Below are 17,324 nucleotides of genomic sequence, written 5' to 3' on the forward strand. Positions count from 1 at the left end.
TCCATGACATTCTGCTGCAACGAAGAAACTCACACTGTCAGACAGAAAGCTACAGTGTAGTTAAAAAAGAGAAAAGTGTTTGCTAGGAAGCTGGAACACAGGGGATAAGAAGCAATGATGAGACAGTGGAAGGGGGAAAAATAAACAGGAAGGAAGTAAAACATCGCTTATTTGACATGAAGGAAGGCAAATCTGAAAAGGCAATCTGTAGACTGAGGCGAAAACGGATATACTCTGCATGAAGTTACGTAATGCGCAAAGCTGCAGGCATACATTTTGTTAAAAACGGGTCAAAGTAGACACGTCAGATTTCTGATAAAAATACAAAAGCCTTAAAGCAGCATCTTAAAACAGCATTATATTGTCTATAACATACAGCGCCTATGAAAATGTACTCATCACCTTGAATGTTTCTTTTTTTATCCCCTTTATAAATCAAACATGGACAAATTTTTTTTTTTTTTTTGACAAAATATTGCAAAAAAAACCCTCTTCCATGGAAAATTAAAAATCTTTCTGTAAAATAACAACAAGTAACTGAAAATACTTACCATAAAATAAGTGATTGCATAAATATTCAACCTCTTTGACGTGACTGACCTAGTTCAGTGCTGCAATGAGAAAGTCGCTCATAGCAGCTGTGGTAAAATTGATGGTGAATCTTAAGAAAGTTCTTTGGTGATGAGACCAACAAGGAGCTTTTCAGCTACCAGACAAGAAGCTCGTCAGAGGACACCAAACACAAACAATCACCACAAATACACCATCCCCAATGTGAAGCAAGGTGGTGTCAGCATCATGCTGAGGGAATGCTTCTCAGCTGCAAGCCATGGAAGGCAAATGTAGAGGGTAGAATCAATGCAGCAAAACTGTAGAGAAATCCTGAGTGAAAGAAAACCACGGCTTTGGACAACATGTATTCCCCAGGAAGACAAAGACCTGAAGCATCCAGATAAAGCTACCTAAATGGTTTTAGGACAACATGGTGAATGTTCTGAAGTGGTCCAGTCAAAGCCAAGACCTCAATCTGACAGAGAATGTGTGGCAGGACGTAAAAAAAGGTCTGATTTTATGACGCATAATGGAGCTTGAACAGTTTTGCCTGGAAGAATGGAGCTTAAATGCAGCGTCCAGAGGAGAAGGTCCGATTGAGAAGTGACGACCTGTCATTGCAACTAAATGCTGACTTGAAGTGGGTGAATATTTATGCAATCACTTATTTTATGTTAAATATTTTTATTTGTCACTATTTTGTAGAAATCTGTTATCACTTTGATATCAAACGGTTAGGTTTTGTAAATTCTCTTTGTCAAATTTATACTTTTATAATTAATCTATAAAAGCAATAAAAGGGGAAAGCAGCCAAGGAGGTGAGCACTTTTAATAGGCACTGTAGGCTTCTGAACTCTTTACAAAAAATTTAATATTCTTTTATCTTGCTCAGCATTTCATTTTCCAGCAAGTGAAATTACCATTTCCAAAGCAAGGAAACGGTCAACGATAATTCAAAAGATCTGATGTTTTTTTTGTTGTTTTCTTTTAATCATTTATTTTATGGTTGCACTGCTGAGCAATGGGATTTACCGTCAGGTAACTGCATTCTGGATGCGTACTGATCAGCAAATGGGCTAATTAAAGCTGATGGTTTGGACAGGAAACGCAGCAGTGACTACAGGTGGAGAGTTTCTGCTTCCTTTCAATAAAAATCTGCTGTCAGCACAAGCTGCTGTACTTCAAATTAGTTGTGAAACCATCTGAAGCCTAAAACATCCCATAATTGTCTTATGTCTTTTTTTTTTTTTTTTTATGTAAAGGAATATGGTACATGCCGTCCAAGAATAGACAATAATTCAATTCAATTAAAAAAAGAGAGAGAAAAAAACTTTATTCCACTACTTGTACTTTGCAAATAGACTTTGCTTTTGGTTAATGGTTTAAAATAACACCTTAATCATTGTTCATTTTAATGGTGCTGATTTATAACATGGTAGAGAGCATTAGAATAAAAGTAAATTTAGCAAAAGCTGGGGAAAATACAAAAGAATAGCGAGCTCTCATGTTGCTTCAGTTTGACATCAAAACTGTAACGTCAGGCTCTGTAGTTGACAGGTTAGAGTCGGATGCCTATTTCTGTCAGCATCTTCTCTGGTCTGCTAACATAACTTGACAGTGAACTGAAAAACCGTGACTTTGTGCAGGATTTATGAAAGATCTTTCTGTCTGATTTTATGATGTGAGGAAGTGACGACTCGGGTTAGATTTGTTTCATGCAAGTTATTAAAAGTAGGATAGAGCTGAGTGAGGACAATTTTGAAAAAAAGGGTTTGAAGATGAAAAGAAAGAAGGTAAGCTGGGAATTGTGCTCAATTTTCAACTTTACTGCCAGTTAGACTTCTAAATAATTCAGCATCAGAATCAATGCATAATTATTTAAGATATTTATTTATTTATTTTAAATAAAAGTAAAACTTGGGGTAGGGGGAGAGGGGGTATTGTAACTGAGGAATAAATCGGAGTGTTCTTTACTACCATCATCCAAATATTATATAACTGTAGAAAACCTCAATATTTCTCATACTCTGTTGGAAAAGAGTAAATAATTTCAAGCTTGTTTTGTGGTACGAAACCATAAATTTTCCTTGACACTTACCGACTAATTTATTAAAAGGATTATAGTCTCTGTTCAATTTGTTTCGATAACTCACTAGTTCAGCACCTTATTATCATGATGCTTTCTGATTATTAAACTGTTTTTGGAATTTAATGTTTTGTCCTTGTGCTATTCTGTATGTCGAGGTACATGTTTTACTCCAACATTTAAAGAATATCTGTGGAACCGTTTTTATGACTGCCAGTCTTTTTGGTCTGCCGTTCACTTTGCTAATGCAGCATGACGCGGGCTGAGGACCGAATTTAATAGACCTATAAGTTACACTTTAAGCTGCAGACAGACATTTTGTTCAGGTGTAGAACTGTCACATAAAACCAGCTCATGAAGACTGTACAGAAAAGCGAAAGCAGCCGCCAGGGATTAGACTGCACCTCTATTTTCAGTTCATTGGAGTTACCACACTTTGACATTTTTATCCAAAGGTAATTATAGCACTGGATCACGACCAAACGTGTTTTGTCACGGACTTGTTGACACGAGAGCCGAAGAGTCGGTTGAAGCTCGGAAAACAGAAATTGCTTTTCCCTCATGGCCCATGTTGGCAACTTGATGATGCTTCTCATGTCTAGTGGCTAACTAGTTCCTTTTAGACTTCTGGGATTTATAGTGTAGGGAAACGTAACTAAGGGGCATTTTAGCAATATAGTGCAGAATACATGGACAACAATAAAATGCAATGTGATCAGCATTAAAAAAAAAGACTTGAGTTTTGAGTCTGACTCTGACAGTCATTGTCTGGAATCAATCAAGGTTTGGCCATCTGATGATTTTTGATTCATCTTCTATATTCTGTGTCTTCCAACTTGAAATTTTCCTGTTTTTGAATTATTTTTTTTGTTCCCCAAAGGCAGATGTTGCAGTTTCGAGCAATTTTTTTTTTATTTAAAGCTCCATAATTTATAGTAAAACATTAGATCAGGTTTTTTTTTTTTTTTTAGGTGCTGCAACATTCTTTACTTTATGTTTGTAGATCTCTGGCGATCTTTTGTCTGAGCCTTTTTAATATGTATTTCTCCTTAGGCCTGACTCACTTCTGCGTTCCTGCAGTGCATTACATGACATTTTGGGGAGCAAAGGAATTTGCATTTTACACTATGAATAACAAGCATTTTTGTCCAGTTGGAGCTTATTTGCAAAGGTGTTCAAAATCATGAAAAACATCAAGATTATTGGTATTAATCTGACATTTAATTTGCTTGTTACTGTTAGCTGTGGGCACACTTGTGACATAGACTATGTGAATGCCTACTTTTTCAAATAAACATATTATTCATAGAGTGCAATTAAAATTTTTCAGATTTTCAGAGCAATGTGATCTTTGTAAGATATGGCTTAACACACTGCATCATTTGGAAGAAAATATGTTGTTACCAAGCAAAGATTTGCATAAACACACACAGATAAAGCATGCACAACACGCACTCACACCTGGACAACACAACATAGCCATCTGTTAAAAGACTGGATGTGCCAGTGCAAAACTGTTAACCATCAACACACGTTTTTTCAGAACCTCAACATTCCAGACGACTTCCTGCAGACTGTTCCTATAAAATTAACTTTAATTGAAATACTTTTATATAAAAAAAACAGCAAAGGCTTGACTCTAAAGATATGTTTGTTGCAGAAATGTGCATAGTTTGTTGCTTTAAATGTTACAGTTAATCATTTAAGATAAATTGGGTAAAAGGTTATGAATTTACCTGAGCCGCTGATGGCACTTTGTCGTTGACTTTACAGCAATTCATCATCATGAGCATGAATGTGGTAACGGGGTGGGGGGGCGGCGAACAGCTAATTTTTTTTCAACAGGAAGAAACTTCCAGTAAAGCCAGTAAAGCATCTGCCATGGCAGGAAAATGGGTTGAGATGACAGGAATGAAAAACTAATGTGGCTCAGTTCAGGAAACTGACACAGCAAAAAACAGAAGCCCTGAGCCAGGGGTACTTTCTATGGGAAAGAAAACCAAAGGGAGTTCACATGATTAATGGCAGCCATAGCTCTGCTAATGAATCATCTCTGAAAAGAGACAGAATTAAAGCACCTGGCCATGCATACTTCTATGAAAAGACAAAAGCAGAGGAAGAACAAAAAGTTAAAAGCTGGTCTGTGGTGGACCCGTCCGACAGCAGTTTGAGTTCCAGTTATTTCACTGCCACTTCCACATGTCCTTTATCAATATTTATAGTAGTTACATTAATTTTTGGGAAATCATCTGAATATTTTTGGTAAATTTCAACAAAATCAGATGTCTGTCTTATTGACCAAAACAGTTTCTGTAGTGACAGTGACACTTAGTGTTGGACACAGGTACTACACACTGCTTTCTTGCTCATGCTTCCAGAATCACACAGACCTCTGTTATTGCAATGTTTAAAATTGTAAATATGTATTTTTTTTCCCCAGCTGTCTGCATGCAACATCTTTTCTCTGCTTTTCTACAGTCCAGTGTACAGATTGTACTAAACTAGAATTAAATTTAACACCATCACCGTTTATCCTTCTCTTCTTGCTTAACTTATGGAGTGCTTTTGGCAGCTTTATGGCATGAAATCGTCTCATCTATCCTGTTTGACGTTAACCCAAACGGCTTCTTCGATTGGCTAGAGTTGCAGCACATCATCGGATGAAAAGCACGACTGCGGCTGATTTTTTAGAAACCTCGCTGAAAGCCCCGCTGTGCAGCTCGGTGCATCTTCTGTTCCACTGCCGGTCCATTATCGGTGACTAAAGAAGCTATATATAAACAAAATATATTTATATAAATGAAAGATGCCTGCAGCTGCGTTTAGAAAAACACATCAAAAGGAGGCCAGAGACAAAAAGATGATGATAGTGGGATAAAAGGATGAGGGGGTGAGGGAGGGAAGTGGAAAGGGATGATGATGGTTTCTGTATGCGTGCGTGTGTGTGTGCGTGCGCGTGTGTGTGTGGGGTGGAAGGGGTTGGGGGCGGGGGGTTTGCATCACAAGAGTTAGCATGTGATCGAAGAAAAAAAGGGGAGAGAGAGGAAGAAAGACGTACAATTTTAGAGGATTTATGTTGTTTTGATTCAAATCTGCTTTATTACCTCAGAGAGAAGGGAAGAGCGACGTTCAGGAAGCGGCCTTGAATAGCCCCGTTAAAGAAAACAGATTCTTAACCTAAAAACTGTGTCAGACCAGCCTTAACTTGCAGTAAAAGCTAACAACTCCCTCTTTCACTTTTTTTCTCCCGCTCCCTCCGTCCATCTGGCCCCGGCATGTTTTTTGTGCAGCTCGTCATCATGTCTGGCACCGTGCTCCTGGCCTACTACATGGAGTGCACGGACCTCTTCGGTGTGCACGTGCAGGGCTTCTTCTGTAACGACGCCGAGCTGATGAAGCCGTACCCCGGCACTGAGGAGTCCAGTTTCGTCCCTCCCCTCATCCTCTACTGCGTGGTCGCTGCTGCTCCCACTGTTATAGTGAGTAAAAAAAAAATAAAATTCTACTAAAGTTGTCCTGTGATAATTGTCATGTCTATGGCATTGCTATATTTTGGATTACAGATTATATGCATGTGCTGTCTTGATTTTTTTTTTTTGTTTGTTTTACCACAATTTCATGTTTTGGTTTTTAATAAAATGAAATATTTTAACTATATCTTGTATTTAAAAAAATACTTGCACATTTTATATTTTTATTAGAGCGTTGGTATTAATTGTGCCATTTTACAGCACAATCAGCTAACCATGTTACCTTCAGTTGTTATAAAAATGCTGTATATATTCAACATAACCTAAAAGAAATTTGACTTCACAATTTGACTGGCCTCTGTCTCTTTAAAAAGCTCCTACTGCTTGTCAATTATGCTGTTTATGACCACTGCACTGAGATGTAGTTGGTATGGTAAGCTCAGTAGACACAATGTTCTGTTTTCTAATTTCTGCTGCCACTAGTCTAGAGGAGCTGTGAGGAGAAGGAGAGGGGAAGGTGTGCTCTGTGAGGCGGAAGCTCTGCTGGAGGCTGCAGGTCCAAGAAGGAGCTTTGTGGACATAGGCAGTGCATTTAGGCACCCCTGGATGGTTGCCACGGGTGATTAAAGGATTTCTCGAACATACTTTAAAGAATCAAAGCAATACTCCGGTTCTGTTTTTGGTGCGGTAATGACATCATAACATGACAAAAAGCTATGAAAAGTTAATTATACATAATACTCCTCTTTAAGTTTTAATGGTGATTTTACTCTATTTGTGGTGTTTTTTTGAAAACAGTTTTCATGATATATATATATATATTTTGCTTTGATTACTTTCCCTCATTAATTTCTATAACATCCTCCATTATTGTTTGTATCCCGTGAGATAACTAGCTGTGCTATGCATTTTATAGTCCAATACACAATTTAATCAACAGCTAAGCTTGATTTTCTTGAACACGTATAAAAAAAATCCCGTCACATTAGCCCGACAGCTCTCAGATGCTATGTATCTTGAAAGCATTCACCACTACTGCAGAATTAATGAAACTGTGACAAATCGATTAAATAATTCAGTAACCTACCTGCTTTACCTAATAGTAATACTTTAAATATTAATAGCGCTACTTATTTCCAAGTTATGCTCTGCTAAAATGATGACTTACTCACTTCAGTATGCTGGGTGCTTGAAAATGAGAGAGAAATTGAGCATATGCTAATTATGTAAACATGTGTGGCCACTTATTAATGACAGAAGCTGGCTATCGATAGTGTCTGCTATTCTTAGATATAAATAAAATAAAATAAAAAAAATGGGGATGGTACCATCACAGCAAAACCCCATTCCAACACAATGGAGCATTGTCAATTTTGCATACTTGATCCCAGTTCCCATGCACTGTTCTGAACAACAGTGTATCCAAACTGACACACACATCTCAAAGACATGTCTGGACTTGGTATTTTCCCAATTCTCCTTTCCTTTCCCATATTTTGACCTACGTAACACATGACTTTCAATACACTAGAACATATTGGAAAATAGGAAGCAGTGTGACAAGTACAACGCTGTTTCTTTAAAGGTCAGCAGAGATTGAAAGTAATTTTAAAATATTCTTTAAGAAAAATTATAAAGCTAGCACTTTTAACCTATGCAAATCTGTCTCTACCCTGTTAAAGTTGTGAAACCATTCGTCATAAAATGAGAAGAAATGAAATTGCTCTAGCCTGGTCATATCCTGAAGTTTGGGCCTAATCTTTATTTTGAGCATAACATTTGCTGGTAATTGTGGTAGTGAAGTGTGAAGCATTACTCTAACTAACACTCCCACTGGTCCTTTTTGCTGAGTTTCTTTCAGCTATTGCACATTCCTCTTCTTTGGCAGCTTTCAGCTACTTTCTGTCATTTAGTAATTGCAAATCTTAGGAATCGCAGATCCCACGTAGAGTTTTTGATCTTCAGGCCACCTACATTTAATCTCCATCAGCTTCCCCTAGCTCGGATTATGGTAACTTGATGATGCATGACTTTTTACTTCCGCTTCACCTCATGACCGCAGTCCACTGCAGCCACCGCATCGATGTGTCAATATTATAAATTAGTAAATGGGTCAGAATTTTCTCCAGCTAATTACAGAAAAGAAAGTTTTGGTCCCAAAAATGCAAAGATTGAGATTAGCGTTGAACTAGATTCAGTGAGGCTACAGATAACAGAGCCAATAACAAACCAACACATCATTATAGACTGACTTTTGTCTTTAATTAAAGAATGTTTCTTGCATAACAGAATACAAAGAATTCTAGTACATGATTTTATTTTTAGATTGTTGTAAAAATGTCTTTGATCACTCAGATCATGAGAGATCTGTTTACTCAGGAATAAACCTAAGCAAGGGGATGAAGCATTTCTTTAAAATGCTCATTGGTTCTATAATCTAGAACCAACTCTGAAAACCTGAGGTATGTAGAAACCATTTGTTTTCTTTAAATCTGTGTTTTTAAATAAATGTTAAATGTTATTCATTTATTTTGAATTTGCATTTTCATATTTTACAGAGTTCCTACCTCATTAATAATTTTTTTTGAAAGCATTTCAAATGACTTTTTGCATGGATGGCGTTTACAAATACAAACGTTGAGCTGTAGCGACTCCAGTGCAGTCTCCCCCATGCCAGCCGTCTTTATCAATGTGCTCACTGTCTTTTGGTCATTAGCGATGATGCTGCTTCCTCAACCGATCGTTGCACAGATAAATTAATGTGGTATCTGGCAGCAAATGCTGATAATCTAAGTCTTTTTCAAGCAAGATAACCTCTTCTATTTGTTTTTCTTTTAATTTTCGTCTATTATTTTTGTTTCCATTTCATGCTGAATGATACCCCCTTTATATTTTTGTGTTCATTTTTTTGTTGATCTTGACACTTGTAATTATTAATGTTGATGATCTTTTCCCATGTAAAAAGACTACTGGTTAAAAATACCACTTGTGAAATTTGCAGCAGTTAGCCACCAGGTGGCAGTGTTGCTCCATTCTTACACTTTAATCCAGACATCATGACTGGATTTCTGTCCATTATTATAACAAACCATAATATGTTTTCTTTTTTTTTGCACGATTAATTTCTCCAATTTTAAAGTGATATGCATGTGAAGTAATGTTAGTCAAAACAGACCACATACATTTGCATTAGTGTGCTATGCAAGTGTATTAACCTGGTGTCAATATTAAGCTTGATATGGATTTAAAAAGTTTCTTCAATGAGGTTGTTTATCTAAAATATATTAATTACTATATAAGACAACATATTTTCACTTTTTATTTCAGTTCATCAATGTCGATTTTGGGATAAAAAAAAAGTCTAATTTTTGTGTATTTAATGAATGAATCATGAAAGAAAAAAAAAATAAAAACACCCACATGTTATGCTACGATAAGTAGAGATCAATTGTGAAACAGATTGCACTGTTTATTCTCGGTCCGTCGTTTTAGCTCTGACACAACCAAGCATATAACTTTTCAAAAATTGGTGCAGATCAACAAAGAGTGAAGACTGAATGAGGTAACTCCTTAGGTCGGCTTGGCAATTTAACGGAAATCGGAAGAATTATATATCCGGCTGGCAATAGTGTGCTGTATGTGGTGGTGGTATGTGAAGCGTAGCCACTTTATTTTCTGTGAAAAAAAATAATTGTTTGTGTGTCACTGATATGAGGAGCTTCTTCAGCACCCGTGGGCTTACTTCAGAGACTCTGTTTAGGATTTAGTTTTTTTTTTTTTTAAGAAAATACTCAATACATTTCTATTCAAGAGTAAAGAATTACATTTTTTCTTTATTTAAATATTTATAAGTGACCTTTCTGCTTGCAGTGCTTGCAGTTTAAAAGTCTTTAAAAAAAAGCCCTGAAAGATGTTAAAGTCTGTACTTATGACATTCAGACGGTGCAGAAAGCTTGAAAACACATCCTGTCATTTCTGCAAAATTGTATAAACAGCTTTTCAAAAAGAAGTGTTTTGTTTAAAATTTTCTATCAGTACTATTTTTTTCCATTAACCTTATGTTAGTTGTACAGTTTGTCACATTTCCTTATCTCAGGTTTCACCTCTTTCTCGGCAGACGGCCGCCTCACTCATTTCAAAGTATCAAGAAGCACTTGCTCATGGTTGCAATTGTTAAAGCTGTCTGATTCCTAGACACACACCACCTGTTCTTTTACAATAAGATATTACAGTCCATATGCTTCTTTGTGTGTCGACCGTTTATAATTGCTCATTGTCATTATGCGTTTGATGCTTTAAGGCCCAACAGTGCTGCTACGGATGTGCTATGGACAACGACAGGGTTGAGATGCCAGCCAATTAGTACAGACACAGTAATTTAAGCAGAATTTTCCACATGGCTGGACCGTCGAGGATCTGTGGAGGTTACGTAGGTCGAATTCAAGCAGTAGTCTATAAACTTGTTCAGTCGTGAAGAAGTGTCTGAAACTCAGTCCAGTCCCCTTCGGTGCCAAGACAATGATGGATAGATAGAATGGTGTTGTTCGTGGAAAAAATGCAGGTCCAGCAGAAACACAGTTGAAATTTTCGAGAAAGCAGTGATCCCATGACAGCCTGTTGGAGTTTTGTAAGAAAAAAAAAAAAACATATCCCAGCATGGGAATGGCAGTGACAGTTTATTATTTTTTAATCCTTGTCTATTTTTGGAAAATAAATTCTGTGTATTTTTCTGTATGCCCTTTCCATACCTGAATCAACTGGCTTACAGCATATCTTGACATGTTTCCCCCCTCATGCAATGTAACAAAATGTAAACAAGTCTTTAATATTCCCAAAAATATTCCTATGGTGGATTTCTGAAAAAGGTATAAATAATTTTTTGGCACGACAGGTTTTGATCAAATGTAAATAAAATTACTTAAGTACATGTTTTTTTTCAAAACTCGTCTATTTCATTTGATTTATTACTTTATTTGAATAAAAATAATTTTAAATCTAAATTTCCAAATGGTTTGAAACCTTTTGGGATTAACTAATCAAATTAGCTGCAAACCGCAGTAATTCGTCAGCAGAAATTCACCTCATAATGCGTGTAACATGTCTCCAAAAGATTAAGCAAAGTGAATTGCTTTTATTTTTACACATATATTACATTAAGAGTTTCTATGTTTAAAATTAATGAATTGCCAATTAGCAATTAGTTGGATTTATTGTGGATTTAACTAATTTTGACAAGTAGAGCTCCTTACTATATCTAATTAATATTGATTTGCTAATTAGGTCATTTGACATGTTGTTTTTCTATGATAAATGCAGCTTTACATGTTTTCTAGCATATTCTTAGCGTCAGTATGTCAAAAATACACACGCATTATTTTGGCCAATTCTCATTAACCTTAGAGATGTATCTAAGGAATGGATACACAACTTATCACAATCCTTGAAACTGAAGAATTAACCGCAGGCTCTTTGTAACGTTGGAGCTGAATTTGAAATGCCATAGTTGAAACAGGTGGTGAGTAAAAGCTTCTCGTCTTCGATGGGCTGAAGGACAAACTACATTTGTATCCCAAGACATTGTCGCAAACTGAATTCAGCATAGAAATTTTATCGAATTAAACATTTCACAGCCTTAAAATACTGCACACTATAATTCTGTATATTTATTTTTATTTTTTTTTACTACAAAGATGCTGTTTAACCTTTTCATTTTTTGCTCAAACATCATTGTGTCAGTTGAACTCCGAGTTGTTCCTTGGCTTCTGAAACAATTCGTGCCGATGGTCGTTTTCAGTCAGTTTCCATGACATTTCTGGAAAGGGAAGGGGAGTTAACATTGGATGTAACAATGCAGTCATGCAGTAGTACCTAACCTTTACAGTAGGGAAGCAGACTCCAGTGATACAGATACTTTAAGGCAAGATGTGGCTGTTTGGAAATGTTAACGTCACCAGCTGGAAATAACAAACTCGTGTGCCAACTATGAAGCACTAAAGTGCTTAGAGGACGATTCCGCTGAAGTTGTTGTTGGTGCTTTTTGTTAACTCTCAACCGATGCAGAATCATAAATGTAATCAGTTTTTTTTGTTGTTGTTTTTTTAGTCATAACATGACTGCTTCATGTTGGCTTGACAATGGTTTTATGTACAATTCGCAAGAAGTATTTCGTCTTTTAAACTTTTCCATAATTTACTATCTTGCAACCACAAATTTCACTGGATGGTATTAGCATTTGATGTGACAGGTCAATGCAGAATAGCGCATATTTGTGCAAAGGCAAATATGAAATTATACATAAACTTTTCCCTCTCTACTCCAAAACCCCTGAATAAAATCCAGTCCCCCATGTGTGCTTTTAAAGTCACAGTTTTATACTAAGGAGTTAGTATAAACCAGTGGTATGGTTGTGTGAAAACCTAAATCCAATTGAGAAACTTTGGCAAGATTTCCAGGAGGAGCAAAATGGTCAGTTTCTATGTTTCCAAACTTAAAAAAATAACTCATAAGAATCGAAACTATAATAAAAGCAAAATGTGGTTCTAAAAAGTATGGAATATGAGAGGGACTGAACAAAAATGCAGCTTCATACTTGCACAATTTTTATTTATTAAAGATCTTGAAAGCCATATTTAATTTTTCAGTTATCCATTACTTTGTGTTGACCTGTCTAATAAAACCCAATGAAATTTGCTTTTGCTTGGCATTGAAATGTAAAAAGTCCAAGGGATGTGAATACTTTTCCAAAACACTCTAAATTTTAAGGGGTGTTTTTACTTATTTATTTTTACCAGCATTCACACATCATTTCTTCCCTGCTGATGGATGAAAACCCTGCAGAGGCGAAAAAAAAAAATGCGAGTGTCCTGCGGCGCCAAACAAACTCTTTTGGAAAACAAACAAATAAAATAGCAAGGCTCCAAAGTTTGAGCTAATATGTAATAACTGCGTCCACAGCCTCCTTTTAAAACACACATCTATTCTGTAACGGCGTGCACCACCCAAGGCGGCATTCAGCAAGTTCCATTTTGTGTGTCCAGCAGCAGTTTCTCCATTAGACCTGATGTAATGTCCACTCCATAATGGACCTGAAGAAAGGCTGCGTTGGAACACACTCGTTTATGAACACAGGCCAAGCCGGGACAAAATGTCCCGATGATTTTTCATAGTATGCCAAGAGTTTTTGCTCTTTGTTTAGCCTTGTTTGTGTCCCTTTCTGTTTGCCTCTTGACCTCTGAGTCTCTGTTTCCTTCCTCTGGCTGTTTTCTAAACTCATGCAGATCTTCATCGGGGAAGTGTCCATGTACGTGATGAAATCAACAAGGGAAGCTCTCCTTGCCCAGGAGAAAACGATAGTGACAGGAGACTGTTGTTACCTCAACCCGCTCATTCGCCGCATCATACGCTTTATAGGTAAGAGCTTCGGCACGTCTCGCTGTCCGAGTCCATATGTGTCGAGGGCTAGCGGACGGCTTCTGCACTTGTTCTTGTTCAGCGAACATTACTCGTACAAATACATTCAGTTTGGAAGTAAAACATTGTAATTAAGATGCATCAGATTTGGAAAAAGGTACAATTATGAACAGTTTCTTGCAAAACCCTTAACCTTGTCTTAAAAGTGTTCAGCTTTTAAAGGGAATAATTCATTTACCTGAAACGAGTGCCAGGTTGGATGATGGAAGTAATTATGGATAAAAAACTGATTTACCTCAAGGCTACTGGCTTTATTCTCTTATTTCATTTTTACTCGAATACTTCTATTAAAAAATAGAATAAATTACACATAGCAAAACCTCACCTAACCAAGGTATAAGATCTGCCCATGTAACATATATGCTCAACATACTTTGCAGGTGATCAGTTGTTGAGTTTAGAGTCCACGCCTCGTTAATCTCCCCCAGCAATTATCTTAGCTAAAGTTATCCCTGTTACTTGTGCAACTTTTTCTACCGCAGTTTTTCCTCCCACATAACTTTCCATTGATATGTTTGGATGCCGCACTCTGTCTATTGGACAACTTGCAACATCAGCACTCTCTCTCCCATGATTTGGTAACAATATTTTTGTATGAAAAAAAAATATTTTTTTAGGGTATTGGGTTTGTGTAATATTCAATTTACAAAAAAAATTTAAAAGAATTTGGGATAATTTTTTCACAATAATACAAATAAAAACCTGAAGCATCTTTTTGGATGAGTTTCAATTCCAAATCAAATTACCTAATTAAAATGCTTTCCAGTTATATTTTCATTAATATACTTCTCCATATACGTATCTGCAGAAAAGTAAATACTAGTTCAAATATTGTCAGTATTTTAAAAAAAAAAAGCTAATTATGAGAAATACTCGTTATTATTATCTAAATAGTTGCGGCTAACGTGTACACAACTATCTAGCCTTGAACTGCTTTTTGCATCTTTAATGGTAATTAGTTTCAATAAATTAATCTCTCTCCACTGTTCCATTTTCTGTATTTCAGCTCCAAGATTTAGCAAAACTCTGCCAAGTGACTGGGGATCTTTTGGATTTTCCTTGTGCTTTTCAAACCATATTTCTCGCCCTTTAAATAACACCCCTTCAATTAGCTAACCAGTCCTGAAACACTCTCCAGACAGGTCACTTAAATTATACTTCCATCTTTTTTTATTGAGAAATTTCTCCGATTTAAAGGCTCGCTGAGGCTTTTCGGCTCCTATTCTCCACCCCTCCCATGTGTTCCCCTCTCGCGCTAATCCCCCCTTCTCTGTTTCCCCCGATGCCCTTCACACAGTCCCCCGTTCGCCTCGCAGACACCCCCTTCACACACTCATACACATGCGCTGAGCAACCACCCTACACCCAAAGCCTGGATGACAATACAAAGGACAGTAATTTCATGGCTAAGCAGGCTAGATAATCAGCAGCCATATTTCACAGCAAACGGAAAGCAGACACAGACACTGGTCAGGGTTGGTGGGCTGAAAGTGTCGGTGCAATCATTCATATTAAATCCTGATTTTTTTTTTTCCCCTTCTGTCTCTGTTTTCTTCTCTACTCCATTCTCACTTTTCCTTCCTGCTAATAGAACATATTTCTTCTTTCTCTTTTTTTTTATGATGCATTTGTAAATGCTGATGGCTAGATTAAAATAAATGCCCCGTCTCTGTTTGATCACCTCCATATTGCACCTGTTAACCAGCAGAATGAGTATTTGCATTCACTGGTCCGCTTCAGTGTTTCTTCATTCAGGAAACACTGCGGCGTATTCAGTGGAGCAATTTACCCACATAATCCAAGTTCTCAATGAAAAAGCTCCCCGCTGATACGTAGTCGCACCGATTTTTAAGAGAAGTAAGCCTGTGCATACAGTCTTAGTTGAGCTAATCTCTGTGCATTCTGAGGCGTCCTTGCCAAATAGATTAGTGTGAGTGGAGAGTGTGTGTTAGCAAAAAAAACCCGTCTCGCTGAGGTTATACAGGGTTCCCAAACAGTCTGCAAAATTACAGAATTGAATTAAACTTCTTCCACACAGAAAAGACATTAAAATTGTTAAAACTATATGAACATTTTAATATTTACAGTCTTCACTATTACCTAAAAGTTATGTTTGTTCCTATGGTTGTAGAAGCATCTGTGACTAAATTCAGTGCAAATTTTTGGCTAAAAAGGCTAAAAAATTGTCAAATTTAGGTGTAGAAAAGTGTGAAATGTAAATGTAAAAAATGCTAATAATAATGTTTTTCAGAACCTGATCTGCATTTGGAAGCTCATCTGGTGGCTCTGCGGTTTGGACGATTAGAGCCCAAATTAACTCGAAACAAAACTGATGCAAATTGTTTCATTTTGTTTTTAGTCCTGTGAGTTTTTACGCGCTCATATCTGCTCCCGTCTCCCAGGTGTGTTTGCATTCGGCCTGTTCGCCACAGACATCTTCGTCAATGCGGGCCAGGTAGTGACCGGCGGCCTCTCGCCCTACTTCCTGTCCGTCTGCAAGCCCAATTACACCGGCACAGAGTGTCGGTTCAATCACCAGTTTATCGTCAACGGAAACATTTGCACTGGGAATCCCGTTGTTGTGGAGAATGCACGCCGGTCGTTCCCATCCAAGGATGCTTCATTGAGTGTTTACTCTGCTGTGTACCTGACGGTAAGTAGGATGCGTCTGACCCTGTTGTTTTTACTCTGGGGGATCTTTTGAGTCAGCGGCAGCTGCGCCCAGCTCATGCTTATTTTACCTGTATTTAATCCAAACATTTTTAGTTTTTTTTGTTGTTGAAAACTATAGTGGACATCTTTTCTGCTACGAGTTTAATTTGTGTGCGTTGAACAAGCCTACAGAGATACAAGAAGTTTTTCCTCAGCATATATATATATATATATATATATATATATATATATATATATATATTAATAGAAAACATTGGATAGTGCTTGCTTAGTAGGTGGTTTGGCATAGCTAAGGACCAAGATCCAGACTAACAGAAAATACCTTGATTATAGAGAAAAAAAAAAGCCAAAAGGTTCACAGTGACAAAACACAGCAGCAAACTTTACTATAAGTATGTCATACTGCACCCTACAGAGTAACTTTACAATAAAGATGTAAAAATGTAAAAGACTATAAAAATATTTTAAATATAAAAAATGGCAACAGCTACTTTACCAGATTAAGTATAAACTGAAATCAACCTCAAAACTGTTATTCATAATAATAATTGAAACTTGTGTATAATTTTTTGAACTATAGAAGAGACGTTTTCTAACTTCATGGTCAAAGGTCCAAATCTAATTGTAGTTGAGGTCAAAAGTCCAGAACTACCAGCAACGAGCAAATCTCCGTCATTAAATTGGTTTAGTAGCATATAAATGGGTTGGATGCTCAACACGAATGGTTTGTGAATCTAAGTCAGTCTAATTTTCACCAACACAGCAAGATGAGCCCTCCAGTTTTAGTCATCATAATTGTTAATGACTGCAGTTAATATCAGCATGCTGGTTTCAGGTCTCTGCAACAGAACAAAATCAATCACAATTGTCTTTATTTTTGTATTTTGCAGCTGTAATGTAAACACACTTATTTCATAAACTGCCTTTTTTTTGGCATTTGTCTGGTCTTAAAGTTTTCAGTACATCGGTACTGGAAACTTTAACTTGGAAACAAATGCTCAGCTATTCTCTGTGAAGACAAACACACTGCCATCAACATGAAGTAAAATCACAGACTTGCTAAGGAGCATACG

General features: G+C 36.8%; 1 protein-coding gene across 2 annotated transcripts in view; it reads left to right on the top strand.

The window, feature by feature from the left end:
- Positions 1–17,324, top strand: part of plppr1 (phospholipid phosphatase related 1) — a 47,632-nt gene that overhangs the window by 20,473 nt on the left and 9,835 nt on the right. For both annotated transcript variants that reach the window (XM_014980665.2, XM_014980639.2), the window contains exons 3-5: positions 5,929–6,117; positions 13,386–13,518; positions 15,981–16,231. In XM_014980665.2, the coding sequence (XP_014836151.1) occupies positions 5,929–6,117; positions 13,386–13,518; positions 15,981–16,231 (573 nt within the window). The remainder of the gene's footprint in view (positions 1–5,928; positions 6,118–13,385; positions 13,519–15,980; positions 16,232–17,324) is intronic.

Source organism: Poecilia mexicana, unplaced genomic scaffold, assembly GCF_051168715.1.
Source record: "Poecilia mexicana isolate PSO_F unplaced genomic scaffold, ASM5116871v1 scaffold_12, whole genome shotgun sequence".
NCBI lineage: Eukaryota > Metazoa > Chordata > Actinopteri > Cyprinodontiformes > Poeciliidae > Poecilia > Poecilia mexicana.